Raw genomic sequence first — 12,912 nt, 5'->3', positions numbered from 1 at the left:
GCGGGAGGCGCCCGCGCTGCCCCGCGGCCCCGCCGCGCCCGGCCCCGGCTCCGGCCCCGCGCCCGTCCCCGGCTTCCTCGCCAAGCTCTGGGCGCTGCTGGAGGACCCGGACAGCGACGACGTCATCTGCTGGAGCAGGGTGAGGCGGCCGCGCGGGCCCGGCCCGGGGAGGCCCGCGCGGAGGCCTCGGGGTGGTGGGGGCTGCGGGGCCCTGCGGGCCGGGCGGCGGCGGCGGCGAGGGAGGAGGAGGATCCCCGGCTGCCCGGAGCACTCCGAGCCCGGGGGGGCAGCCCTGCGGCTGTGCCCGGGACGCCGCGCTGCCCGCGCACCCCCCGGTGCGGCCCGGGGGCCGATCCCGAATTCCCGGTCACCGGCATCGGGTGGGGAAAGGAGTCATGAACTGTTCGTTTTCTTTGCGGAGCGGAGGCAGATGCGCCCCGCGAGCACGGGGCACGGACACACAGACCACACACCCCAGACAAGCACCGTGTTTATTTTTGTCCCTGTCATTTTTAAATCCGAGGGATTTTCTCTACTGTTTTTAGCCGTTTGTCCTCTACAAGGAAAAGATAAAAAGAAACACAGTGTTTTTGTTCTCTTTGTGAATAGCATAAAAAGTGATGCAAAAAAACTGGCCGCTTCCAGGAAGTTTGATCTTGAGCATATGATAAATCTGGGACTGCTGGTGTCACAGTTACCCCTGGTCACCGCTGGGTTGTGTTGTCTGAACTTTTGGTTCAGACAACTAACGGCAACGTTACTTGGTTATTTTTAGTGATGACGTAGCACGTACAATGGAATAATCTTGTCAGGAGCTGGTCAGACTGATGAAAGGAGATGAAATCTCTCTAGTGGTGTGAATTCCATTGTGTTTGAGCAATGCTTATGTTTCCTGCGGACAAGGAGAGCAGGTTTTTAGAACCATTTTGCTTTGGATTAGGATCAAAGCGTCAGGGCTTTAAGAAAATCCCCTATTCAATAGAAGTGTTCCATGTAACTGTGTCTCTGTATTAAAACTTTTTAGTCCAGTCCTAAGTACTGAGAAGTATTCCCACAGGCAGTTCCCTTGGTGAAGTGTTTTGTTCTTCTCTACTGTCAGAACTGTCTTTGCTGATTTATGGTCTTCACTTAAGAACAACACCTTAGGAAAGCTGTGCTTGTTCATTAACTGTTACTCCTGTTTATTTCCTAGAATGGCGAGAATTTCTGCATTCTGGATGAGCAGAGGTTTGCCAAGGAGCTGCTCCCCAAGTACTTCAAACACAACAATATCTCCAGCTTCATACGGCAGCTCAACATGTGTAAGCATCAGCTGTTGCTACGTGTTCTCTCTGCCAAGTTCATTGCTCCTTGGCTTCGTTTTGGATTTCTTTAAACAAGCAAGTGGACTTGGCAAGTCTCATCCCTGAAAACCTGGGTTCTGGCCTTGAGTTTGCTTTGCAAAAGAAAACACTGATGGTAGAGCTTGGCTTAGTCTTTGGCTTTTGTGTTTCAGCTCCAAGTCCTTTAGAGCAAGAGCTGTAAGAATATGTGCTGGTGCCTAAAGCTTGGGTGGGGTTCCCTGGGCTCCAGTGGTGCTGTTAATGTGGCAGCAAACATATGTGTACCCTGGGGAGCAAAGGCTGTGTATACACCCATACTCCTAGAATGTGAAAAAAATTGTCTGGATTTGGGGCTGCCACTGCTTTTGCTTACATTGCTGTGTTGGAACCAGATCAGTCCTGCTGATGGGCTGAGCTGGACTGTGTTCCTCATGACATTTTCTGTGCTTGTGAGGCAAAGGGATGCTGTGAAAGGGTGAATCAGAGACTGCAGCACCCAGCAGGAATAGCTGCATAAGCTTCTGGGCCCAGTGGAGGGGCAAAGTGCACAGGAGATGCTGCCTTAGTTAGAATTTCATTGGGAGTAAGAGGGAGGAGCTCTCTGTCCATGTCCAGTAGTTTGCCTGGTCTCTCTAGCTGATGCTTGTATAGATTTTGTCAGATGTGAGAGAAGGCACACCTGTTTAGTCTTTGGACAGAGGGTAGATGCAGTTCTTTATGTCATGTGCTACTGTTTCTGTGACCCCGTTACTTGAGTGACAAAGGGTAATCCAAAGAAACAATTGTCACTTCCTTTGTAGCCAGGGTAAATGTGAAAATGCAAATATTCCTATGAAGACATGCAATGCAGTGGCAGCCTCCTTTTCCTGGTGGACCTGTCCTGGCTCCATAACGCTAACACTGTTGGGGCACAGTGAAGCTGGAATGCATTAACTGTGTTAAAAACTTGAGCGAGGAGAGAGATGGATTGGTCTGTCAGCTCTGTCCTGCCTCTACCCTGTGGTGCTTAAGCGGTGATGGAAATAGAGCTGGCAATGTCTCACTTTGTGCAGACAGTTCTCCACACTTGGAGAAGGTGCTCTGCTGCAGGTATTTGCACAGACGAGGAACTAACTTCCCTATCTTGCTTTATTCTGTAGACTGTGGTGGTGCATGGCAGCATTTGCTTTGATATGTAGTTGTCAGGGATGAAAGGGGAAGGTGTACCATTCCTCTGCTTGCACTGGGACAAGATTCTGTGTTAGATGTCATAACAAATCTCATATCTAACTAACTGCTGTGATGGTTTGGACATGACTGTCTTGCCCATGGACACTTGGTGACCTCTGCCACACAGCTGTGTGTGCAGCTTGCCAGGACGTTCCATGGTACTGTGGACATGTTCTCTAGCTGTGAAGATCAAAGCAGTGAAATCACTGAGCACCAGCAAAAGCTGCTTTGGCTGTTTTTCACAGTTTCTGCTCCCAGTAACTGTGGTGCTTTGGATATTTTGGTAACCTTGGAGTTTTCTTTAGCTGTATGTTTTAACAGTCAGCTTTGCACTGGGAGAAATGCCTTTGCTGATTCCTCTCCACAGATGGTTTCAGGAAGGTGATTGCTCTGGAGAATGGTATCATTACAGCAGAGAAGAGCTCGGTCATTGAATTCCAGCACCCTTTCTTCAAGCAAGGGAAGGCACATTTACTGGAAAACATCAAGCGCAAGGTACAGTCTAAGCACATGTTTACTTCACTTTGTCATGAAAAGTGGCTTATTAACAGCATGTATGGGTGTTTCAGAGCCAGCAAGTGCCATGGGAAACAAGGTTGTACATCCTGATGCAAGCCTTAGTAACTCCCTCACGATGCCATGCTGGTGCTTAGCTGGGCCTCCTCGCGCCAGCGCTTAGACAAAACCCTCCCTGCTGTTTTCAATGCACTGGGATAGGACCACATTCTGCATCTCCATCAAACAAGAGCCCTTTCCACAGAGCTCATATCCCTGATTGCAGCTTATCACAGTCTGCAGTTCTGTCAGCATCTCCAACTCGGAGAGAGGCACAAAGTGAAAGAAGCAAAACAAATACATTTTCATTTGGCACTCATTGAAAATTAGCAAGGGTATCAGTAATCATTTCATTTGGGTGAGTTTGCATAAATTATAGTGTTCCTCCAAAACTATGTTGCCACTAAGCTACATCTTTATAAGCACTTTCTGGTTTTCTTTTGTATGTTCAGGCCTTGTCTGACCTGTTTCTGCACAGATATTCATCTTCTCTTGGCACATTACTGCCCATAATATCCTAAGGAAGAGAGTATCATGATACATCATGTTGACATTTGAACGGCAGAATCTTTTCTTTAGGCTGTCGTCAGGTGTGGCTGCATTGCCCAGGGTAATAAAAGCCCAGGGTAGGCTGGAGAGCTGCAATTGTGTTTGGATCGATTACTCGCTGAGCTGCCCCTGCTCAGAGCCAGAATCGATTCCCTGGTGCTGGCTCAGGCCGGTGCTCCCCCCATGTGAGCAGCGCGTGTCCCAGCCCCACGCGTGTCCCAGCCCCACGCGTGTCCCAGCCCCACGCGTGTCCCAGCCCCACGCGTGTCCGCCAGCACCACGCGTGTCCCAACACCGCACATGTCCCCCAGCACTGTACGTGTCCCAGCCCCACGCGTGTCCCCCAGCCCCACGCGTGTCCCCCAGCCCCACGCGTGTCCCAGCACTGCACACGTCCCAGCCCCACACGTGTCCCAGCACCACACGTGTCGAGGCAGGCAGCCAGTGACGACAGGTGTGGCACTGTGTGTCCCAGGGGTGGGGCGCTGGGTGGAGTGCTCTAGATGAAAAGACAAAAGCTCTGCTTAGTGCAAAGGACATGCACGTAAAGTATCGAATAGGTTGGTGAAATATTTTCTTTGTTGCACAGGAAATATTAGTGATTTTTTTGCAAAACAGTTATTAGTTTTCTTGCTCTTTTACTGCCTGGAATGGAGCCATATTCCAGTATTGGCTATAATCTGGATTTCAAGCCTCTATCAGGAATGCAGGTTTGAATGCAGGACTTGCTTTACTTACTCACTTTCACTGTTAGTTCTGCTGGTGTGCAGACACCCTGTGTGTCTTCACAGAATCCCAGAATGGTTTGAGTTGGAAGGGTCCTTAAAAGCTCATCTCATTCCATCCCCTTGCTGTGGCCAGGCACACCTCCCACTTGCCACGTTGCTCTAAGCTCTGTCCAACCTGGCTTGGTACACTCCCAGGGATGGGGTAGCCACAGCTTCTCTGGACAGGCTGTGCCAGGGCCTCACCACCCTAATTAGCCAGTTGGAGACTGAAGAGCAGTCCCGTGCACTTGGGCAGAATGTTTTAGTTTGAGCCTTTTTTTAGAGGCTGGCTGCATTTGAAATTCCCACCCACTGCCTGCATCTTTCGGGTGTCTTCCCATGGAGAGATGGTGTGTTGAAAAGAAATCAGACAGCCATGAATTCCGTTTGGGATGCACCCTGGGTACATTAACATAAGTTATTACCTGCAACAAACAGTGAAGCTTCTAAACTGCAGACAGGGAGGAGAACTGTCAGAGCCTTCAGTCCATCCTTGGCATTACAGGATTGTGTTAAGAAAATAGTTAGTCATGTCTGAGGAGTGATTGCACAACAGCTGTGTTCTGTTCCAGCATGAAGGAGTGGGATGTTGGTTTATAACACCATAGGTCTGCTTCTGACCATCCCCTTGCCCTTTGGAAGATGGGATCTGTTAGCCAACCTGTGTAGGAGTTATCTCACACCTCAGCAAGCCAATCCCAGGTGCTTTCACCTCCTGCTTGGAATTTAGTGGAATAACAAGAAAACTCCCAGTATGCTGTAGGTTGAGAGGGATATCTGGTGCAACTCCGTTTGATTCCATCATAGTCAGTATTTGGCAAAATGATGTTTAAAATGATGCCCACAAAACCTGGATGTGTCATTCCAAGCTGTGATGCACTAGACCTGTCTTTTTCAAAATCCTGAATTGTGTCATAGCTAACAATGCTCCCGCTGCAGAGAGAGTTCCTGAAGGAACTGGAAAATGTTTAATATAGAAGTGCAGGAAGGAGGTGATGAGCTTTTTGCTTTCTGGTGGCTCTTCCACCATCATTTGAAGTGGCAACATTCATGGATTCTGCTGTGGGCAGAAGAGTAGATTGAACTCTTCTTTCTGGAGACAAATCTCTGTACCTTTGGAATAGGTAATGGAGGAAACACCAATATGGGAATCTGCAATTCAGGTGGTGTGAGACAAATTTTCAGATCAAGTAGGATGCATCTAACTTGACACCTTCATCCTCCAGGAACTTAATGGAAATTTGTTACTCCTCTGCTGGCAGATGTACTCTCACCCAGAAGGAATATGATCATCTTGTTCTTCTTCCACTGTCAATTGTGTTTTGCTTTTGGCTGGTGTTTGCCTGTGACACTAGAGGGCAGAGAGCCCCCAGGGAAAGCCCCTTGCAGTCAGTGGTTTTTATCATGAATTACAGTCATGAATCTACTGTCTTCGGGTACAAAGTGGTAATCTCATATTTTCATTGACATCTTGTTTTTTTCATACAGTGCAGACTGTCCTAAGGACTGTCACATATAGCAGTTGTGGTGTTTTGTGACATGTAAGAATTACAGTGTTACCTGGTCTTGTAACAGAGCCTGTACCTGTTCTGCAGACTGACTGCACTCTCCCTGCAGCAAGGAGTGTGCAAGGCACTGTTTGTAGTAAAGCATGTGTACCTATTTTAGGTGTCTGCAGTGAGAACCGAGGATCTCAAGGTCTGCACGGAGGATTTGCACAAAGTCCTGTCCGAGGTGCAGGAGATGAGAGAGCAGCAGAACAACATGGATGTCAGGCTGGCTAATATGAAGAGGTAGACTCAGCTGTTTCGGAGGCGCTTATACATTAAATGTGGCTTATGTCTGGTGGAGCTTGGCTAAATATGGGTTTCATTTGGACTGGAAACAGGTGAAGCTGTATTTTTTCCTAAGAATGCCCATTCCACCCCACACAACATTCTGAATCTTGTTTGTTTTTATAATTCAGTTACAGACTGGAGATTAAGACTGGGAGTTTGTTGACTGTCTTGAGATTACACTTTGGCTGCCAGCAGTTTTTTAGGGCAATCAAAACATTTCCTTTTCTGAACACAAACAGGGTTAGATGCAGCGAGGGACAATTAGTGTTTGGTTTTCTTTCTAATTGGAAGTGGACCTTGCACATCCTCATCTCTGTTCCCACAGATCCTCTTCATATAGACACTGGTAATTCATTTAGGTCATTGGTATGCCAGCAGGTATCAACCAGAGTTCAAGAGATACCTTACTCCCTCTGTTTCTTTAAAAAAACCCAACACCACCTTGAACACCACCTTTGAGCCTGTTCCTGAGGCTGTCAGTGCTTGGAAACAGGCTGAGTGTAACACACAGTCTTCATTTGACAGCTTTGAGGCTTTGAAGGAATACCTCAGATTGAGATTATTGGTGGAGTAGCAGAGGATAAGGGTGCACTTATTAAGTGAGTGTTTGGTCCTGCCTGATGGAAAATGGAGTTAAATTAACCCAGAGTTTATGCTAGTGGATTGGATTACCTGAGAGTTAGTTATCCATAGAGGGAATGTTGTCATTAGTCCTGCAAGGTACTGTGAAAGTTTGAAAGCTGTAAAACTAGAGCATATAAAGTAAACTCTGTTCATCCTCTGTCTTCTGATTTATTCTGCATTGCAGAGAAAATAAGGCCCTGTGGAAAGAAGTGGCAGTTCTAAGGCAGAAGCACAGTCAACAACAGAAGCTGCTGTCTAAGGTACCATTGCAGCATCTTCAGTGCTACCATCCTTATTCCTGCCTCTGTGATACTTCATGGCATTCTTTGCTTATGTAGAATGACAAATGACACAGAGCTGAACAGGCTGTATTGATACAGCAGAAAGAAAATGTTCACAGTTCCTGAGTGTCCCAGAAGTAGCACAGTAAAGAACCACGAACAAAGCACTAAGGAAAAGTCATAGTAGGATGTCAGTGTGTGGAGGCAGTGCATGGTAACAGGAGCCCAGAACACGAGATTGCAGGCACATGGAACCGAGTCTGTGAAAGATCTTGGACCAGGACACACTTAGACCACTTGTGAAGTGAATATGGAACCTGGAAACTGTAGGAGCTTGCGCACTGGAACAAATTTTCTCTGGTTTATCCCTCAGCTGTTTCTGGTCTGGAATCCTCTAGTGACTTGTGTTGTTATATTGCATTTCAAAAAAAACCCCAACTGTGGAAGTGGGATAAGTTCTTTGCAGTTTGTAACTCTTGTTTTGGTTCTTAAGATACAATTGCAAATGGATTTTTAATTTACCTGTTAATTTCAGTCACATAACTGCATCATTTTATAGTAAAATCTGAATTAAGAATTTGATGTTAGGATTGCTATGCTGACCACTTGGTTTTGGTTTTTTTCCCTTGTTTTTCCTTTTTAGATTCTTCAATTTATACTAAGTTTGATGCGAGGAAATTACATTGTTGGGGTCAAAAGAAAAAGGTAATTACTTTATAGGTCCCAGATCCGTGTCAGATGTGAATTATAGGCATAAATTGGCTTCTAGTGTATGAAGTATATTTTTATTACTTGTATATTCAAACTTGAGAAAACTGATGGAAGTTGAATCAAGCACAAAGTAAAGATTTTTCTCCTTACCACTAAAAAAAATAGGCAGGGAGAGAATATTCTACACATACTCAATTCCAAAGGGCACGGCTGTCAGGAGTGGTAACTCTCAAAACATGCACATGTGACTTCTTCCAAACCGCAGTGTATGTGTAGTGCAGACTGCCTGCAGTGCCCTTCCTGACACACATTCCCAAGAGCCAGGCTTCTTAGGAGGGAAAGAATGATTGTCCTTACTATTACTGCGTGTATTTGGCACTGCTGCAGCTCCTTCCTGTGGAACTAACAACGTACTAAAGCTGTTGGTTTTCTCAGGTCTCTCACGGACGCTGCAGGTGCTTCACCCTCCAAGTACAGCCGTCAGTACGTCCGCATACCTGTGGAGAGTGGCCAAGCTGTGAGTGTCCCCAGGGAAAGAGGCAGTGGGTTGAACAGAATGATACCTGGTGATACCAGTCTGCCCCGTAGCTACAAATACACTAATCTTGTAATCAAATGCTCTCCCTTTTGCAATGGGCAGCTTTAGAGCATTGCTCTGGCTGTAAAATCGTGCAAATCAGTACAACTGGTCACAGATAAAATCTGAACGGGAAAGAGAAGCTGCAAGAAGAATGGGGCTTCAAAATAAAAAAAGGAAAGGTCAGAGCCTGTGGTTTACTCATTCTGTGCTGTATCTGCAGATGGCTTTTTCCGAACATAGTGCAGATGAAGAGGATGGAAATGGCACAGGTCTCATCATCCGAGATATCACTGACACCCTGGAAAATGCCACTGATGGCCTCCTCGCCGTGGCACACACGAGTGGCAGAGCCAGGTATGTCCAAAGCACATGTTTATGCTTGGGTTGTTAACTGGTAGTTATGTTAATGTTGGTGATTCCATGTGGATTCTGGGAAACAGCCTCCCTGAATGTTCACACCGTTTGTGCATGACAGGCCTGTTGTAGGCTCTCCTTTTTACAGCATGTACCACTGGTCATGGTCAGAGCTTGTGTCTCTTCAGGAGTGCCTGGAGGCCTGTCAGGCTGATGGGCACTTCAGGTTTAATTTGCTGAGGCTTTTCTGCCTGTTCAACAAATAAGCACATACTTGACTTTTTGACTGAACAGGGACTTGAATGCATATAGAGGTGACTAATAAACAATCCAAAATGTATATAGGTTACTGACAGACAAATCAAGATGTATAGTGTTATCTCCAGTACTTCTCTCACTAAGCATAGCCTAGGGAAGACATTCCCTGTGTGGCAGCAGATTCTAGTGAAAACTCATTTAGTTTATAACACCCAGACTGAAATATGGACCAATTTGGAATCTTTTCTTTTGAGAGTCTGTCTGTTAGGAGTTTCCCTCCTGCCTAATTTCCATGTATTATATTGCTGCTTTTAGCCTGGGAAAATGAGGTGTTTTGCCCTGATATGTACTCTCTGTGTAAGCTGTAATAAGAAATTCTTCATCTACCTTTAGGAAGACACTTTGCTGCTCTTTCTAAAAACCAGTTCATTGTTTGAACTCTCGACTGGCTTGACGTTAAGATTGGGGATGCTAAACCTGAAATGAATAGTAATGCAGTTGATGAATTCTCCTGCATATTGTTTCTCTTGGGGTTATGTTTTAGAGAGCCACAGGCAGCTGTGGATCCCGGCTTACCTCTTTGTCAAGTATCACAGCCAAGTGAGTTAAATTGTGCAGAACCTGTCCCACCAGTTCCTGTAAATGATGTCAGCAAATCCAGTGAAATAGGCAGTGCTGCTGTGGAACTCCATACTGCACAACCAAATGCTCCAGAGGACCCTGTGTCAGTGATTGACTCCATCTTGAATGAGAACAACTCTGGAAATCAAAATGATCCTTTGCTGGACAGGTATTAACTTGTTTCTGAAAACTGTTACACTGTCATCACCTTGTGAGGTCTTGTTGGAGTTTTGGAGGATGTGTTTGGCAGAATGTAGTAGGGAATCAGCTTTTGAATTGTCATTGATGAAGTGAATTCTCTGTGCCTCTGTTAGCAGGGCTTGAAAAAGCCAAGGGTTGGCATCACACACTGTAAAAGGGCAAGTTCCCCTGTCACCTCTGTGGTAACTAGTGTGCTGACTGCTGGTGTGTCCGTCCTGGGGCCTGTGGAGGTCAGTCTGTCCCATCAGCCCACTGCTGGCGCTGCCAGGAGCTGCCAAGCAGCAGGTGAAGGGCACTGATCTCGGGCATGCACTGTGGCCATTTTGTTCCTGGGACCTGGATGTGGATTGTCCCAGTGGCCAGTGGGTGTCAGTTCACTGTTCTTTCCTTTCTCTGTCCCTCATTTGTGCAGAGGTGTTCCCGGGTGCCCTGTCAGATCAGACACCCCTGGATCAGGGGTGCAGGCTGTGGGTTCCCACTCCACAGCAGCTGTGTGCAGCTCCCAGCTCTTCTTCAGCCCCTGAGCTTTGCCAGTGCCGTCACTGGGGCTGCAGGAGAGCTGGATCGAGGAACCTGCTTTGATTCTTGCTCCTACAGCTCTCCTACTGTGGTCAGTGGCAGGTAGGAAGGTCTGGGATGGTGTCCCAGCACTTGTGTGATCTGAAGGCTCTTCAGTACCTTCCCTCCTGGGCAGTGGGAGCTGCCTGTTCCTCACAGCTGAGAATTCAGTACAGGAGGAGCTGATGGCACAGCAAGACACTCGGTATGGGCACTGTGCCTGCAGCCATCTTTTCACTTCCTTCACTGTCCTTCAATTCCTGCCCACTGTCCCTGGAAACATGTCCAATTTGGCAACAAGCTGATGTTTCAAAGTAGCTAGAGTTCCTTCAGGCCCAGATTATTTCCATCCCTTTGCTTGTCATTTATTGTTCAGGGGAAAACCATCAGACCTTAGTTTAAACACATACTGGTGTACAGGCTGGGATCTGAGAATGTTCACCAGATAATAAAAGGAGGGAGGAAGTAGGTATGAAGGGAGGAACTGCTTTTTCACCTGGTAGCTGTTGTTGTGTTTGCTGTTCAGGTGGTCTTCCTTGTGCCTGTACCTCAAAGCTGAAGTGAAAGGTGATCCAGGAATGTGATTTCATCTGTTAGGTTATTCTGGATTGTAAGCAACCTGCTTCGTGGGGGAAGAGAAGTCCCTGCTTGCTAACTGTGCCTTACAGTACTATGTCATTTTGGTTTTTTAGAGAAGAAATTCAGGATTTTCTGAACTGCATTGATGCCAGCCTTGAAGAGCTCCAAGCAATGCTGTCAGGGAAGCAGTACAACTTCGGGGCCGAAGCATTCAGCGACGTGAGTGTCTTCTCACTGTTATGATTTCTGAGAAATACTGCTCAAGTTGCATCATAAAATGTTACTGGTTTATTTCATGTTGTAATGGGTAAGGAGGAGGAACATCCTGAGAAGCAAATAGTTACAGATAAAATGATTCGTAGGCATTTACAGCATACAAGGTAACATTGGAAGCCTTTTCCAGGTCATACAGGATTTCTGTTTTACATAACTCAAGGGGGAAGCCTTGCTTGTCCTTCATAATCCTCAGTCACATATCATCACATCCTGACTGTGTGTTTGATTATGCTTCATGATATGGAGTGAAACTCAGCTGTATTCCTGGAATCACTGGGAAATACGGTGACCTTTTCTTCTCCTGTTACCTCAGTTTACTGCCACAGGTTGAAGCACGTGGCTGGAGGCCCATGGAGGAGCCACTGTCCCTGTGCTTCAGTGGAAGGAGCAGCACGCTGTTCCTACCATCCCTTCAGGAGCCTCTGCAGTTTTGTTTCAAGAACTTTATTAGTTGACATATGGTCTGGTTTTATTTTCAGACATTTAATCCCGAGCTGCCAGCCCTGGATATGAACTTGATGGAAACACCGCCTGGTATGGAAAATGTAAGAGTAACATTTGCTTCTGTGGTGGGAAAGGCGAATTCTGGGGGCTGAATCTTGTGGGATGCAGCATGAGGGTGGGGCTGGGGCACAGCCTGAAACTGCCAGTTCATCTCTTCTGGCTGACCCCAGGGTGTCAGTTATCAGTGTTGGCATGTAGGAATTTAACAGGGATCTCAAGATAATTTCCAGTCCTGCATTCCTAGTGTAGTCACACACTCGAAATGCCTGTCTGAAGACTGAAGGAAAAGTACTAAATGAAAATGGTAATGCAATACACCGTATTTGTTCTGCCTGTGGCTGTATGGGATTTCCTTAGAGGACATACAGAAGCTCAGCACAAACTTCTCTTAGTCTAATTCCTAAAATTGATTCATACTATTAAAAAAACCTCTTGTGTTATTTTTGTTGTAGTCCTGAAATAATATTTAAATTAGGACTTCCCAGTCAGATGTAAAATGGAGCTGTGTTTAAGCGGTGCCCGCAAAATTTAGTTGCATAATGAAATCATGTTTTACTGTTATCCCAACAAGACAGATTATAATAAAGTCTCTGGTTTGGAAGGTAAAACAAATATTTGCTAGTCAGAAGCTTTTTTGACTTAGTAAGTTAAGTTTGTCTGTGTTTCACTGTGCCTCCTTCTGAGAGCAGTGTGCAGGCCCTCGTGTGCAACCATGGGCTCATTCCTCAGCTGCTCCATCTCTCTGCCCTCCTCTTTCACCTCTAATTCTGTTAACCAGTCAGTAAAGACTTCAATTTTGTTGCTGTTAAACATTCTGTCTTAACTCTCTGTCTGCTTTGTTTCAGATGGCAAACTTGGCAGAGAGCACTGAAGGTCTGGGAGCGAGTGAGAGGGAAACAGCAGGAAGCAAAGGTGGGTAGGAAGGAACACTGAGCACTATGACAGCTCCAGACTCTTCCAAAACTTGGTATTGAAATGGAATTTTTGTAGCCTGTAATATGGTTTATCTCCTTCTTTGGGTTTAAAATTTTTGTGAAGACTGGGGTGTTTCACTGATCTTGAAGCTGTGCCTCAGTCTCAAGAGGCCCATCCTGTGCCCTGTGGTGGTGCTGACTGTTTCCTTTT

The 12,912-nt window shown here is 46.4% G+C and overlaps 1 protein-coding gene across 1 annotated transcript in view; it reads left to right on the top strand.

Annotated features, from left to right (window-relative positions):
• The first annotated feature begins 6 nt into the window (after positions 1 to 6).
• LOC113971050 (heat shock factor protein 3-like) overlaps positions 7 to 12,912 on the top strand; it is a 15,667-nt gene continuing 2,761 nt past the window's right edge. Inside the window, exons 1-12 of the mRNA XM_027690577.1 lie at positions 7 to 139; positions 1,193 to 1,301; positions 2,899 to 3,026; positions 6,071 to 6,195; positions 7,049 to 7,124; positions 7,789 to 7,850; positions 8,292 to 8,373; positions 8,657 to 8,790; positions 9,593 to 9,838; positions 11,121 to 11,226; positions 11,763 to 11,828; positions 12,633 to 12,699. Of these exons, the coding sequence (XP_027546378.1) occupies positions 1,298 to 1,301; positions 2,899 to 3,026; positions 6,071 to 6,195; positions 7,049 to 7,124; positions 7,789 to 7,850; positions 8,292 to 8,373; positions 8,657 to 8,790; positions 9,593 to 9,838; positions 11,121 to 11,226; positions 11,763 to 11,828; positions 12,633 to 12,699 (1,096 nt within the window). The 5' untranslated portion in view covers positions 7 to 139; positions 1,193 to 1,297. The remainder of the gene's footprint in view (positions 140 to 1,192; positions 1,302 to 2,898; positions 3,027 to 6,070; positions 6,196 to 7,048; positions 7,125 to 7,788; positions 7,851 to 8,291; positions 8,374 to 8,656; positions 8,791 to 9,592; positions 9,839 to 11,120; positions 11,227 to 11,762; positions 11,829 to 12,632; positions 12,700 to 12,912) is intronic.

Source organism: Neopelma chrysocephalum, unplaced genomic scaffold, assembly GCF_003984885.1.
Source record: "Neopelma chrysocephalum unplaced genomic scaffold, ASM398488v2 Primary Assembly neopelma1_81, whole genome shotgun sequence".
In the NCBI taxonomy this organism is placed as follows: domain Eukaryota; kingdom Metazoa; phylum Chordata; class Aves; order Passeriformes; family Pipridae; genus Neopelma; species Neopelma chrysocephalum.
The sequence above is the reverse complement of the archived record's forward strand: the minus strand, read 5'-3'. Positions and strand labels throughout refer to the sequence as shown.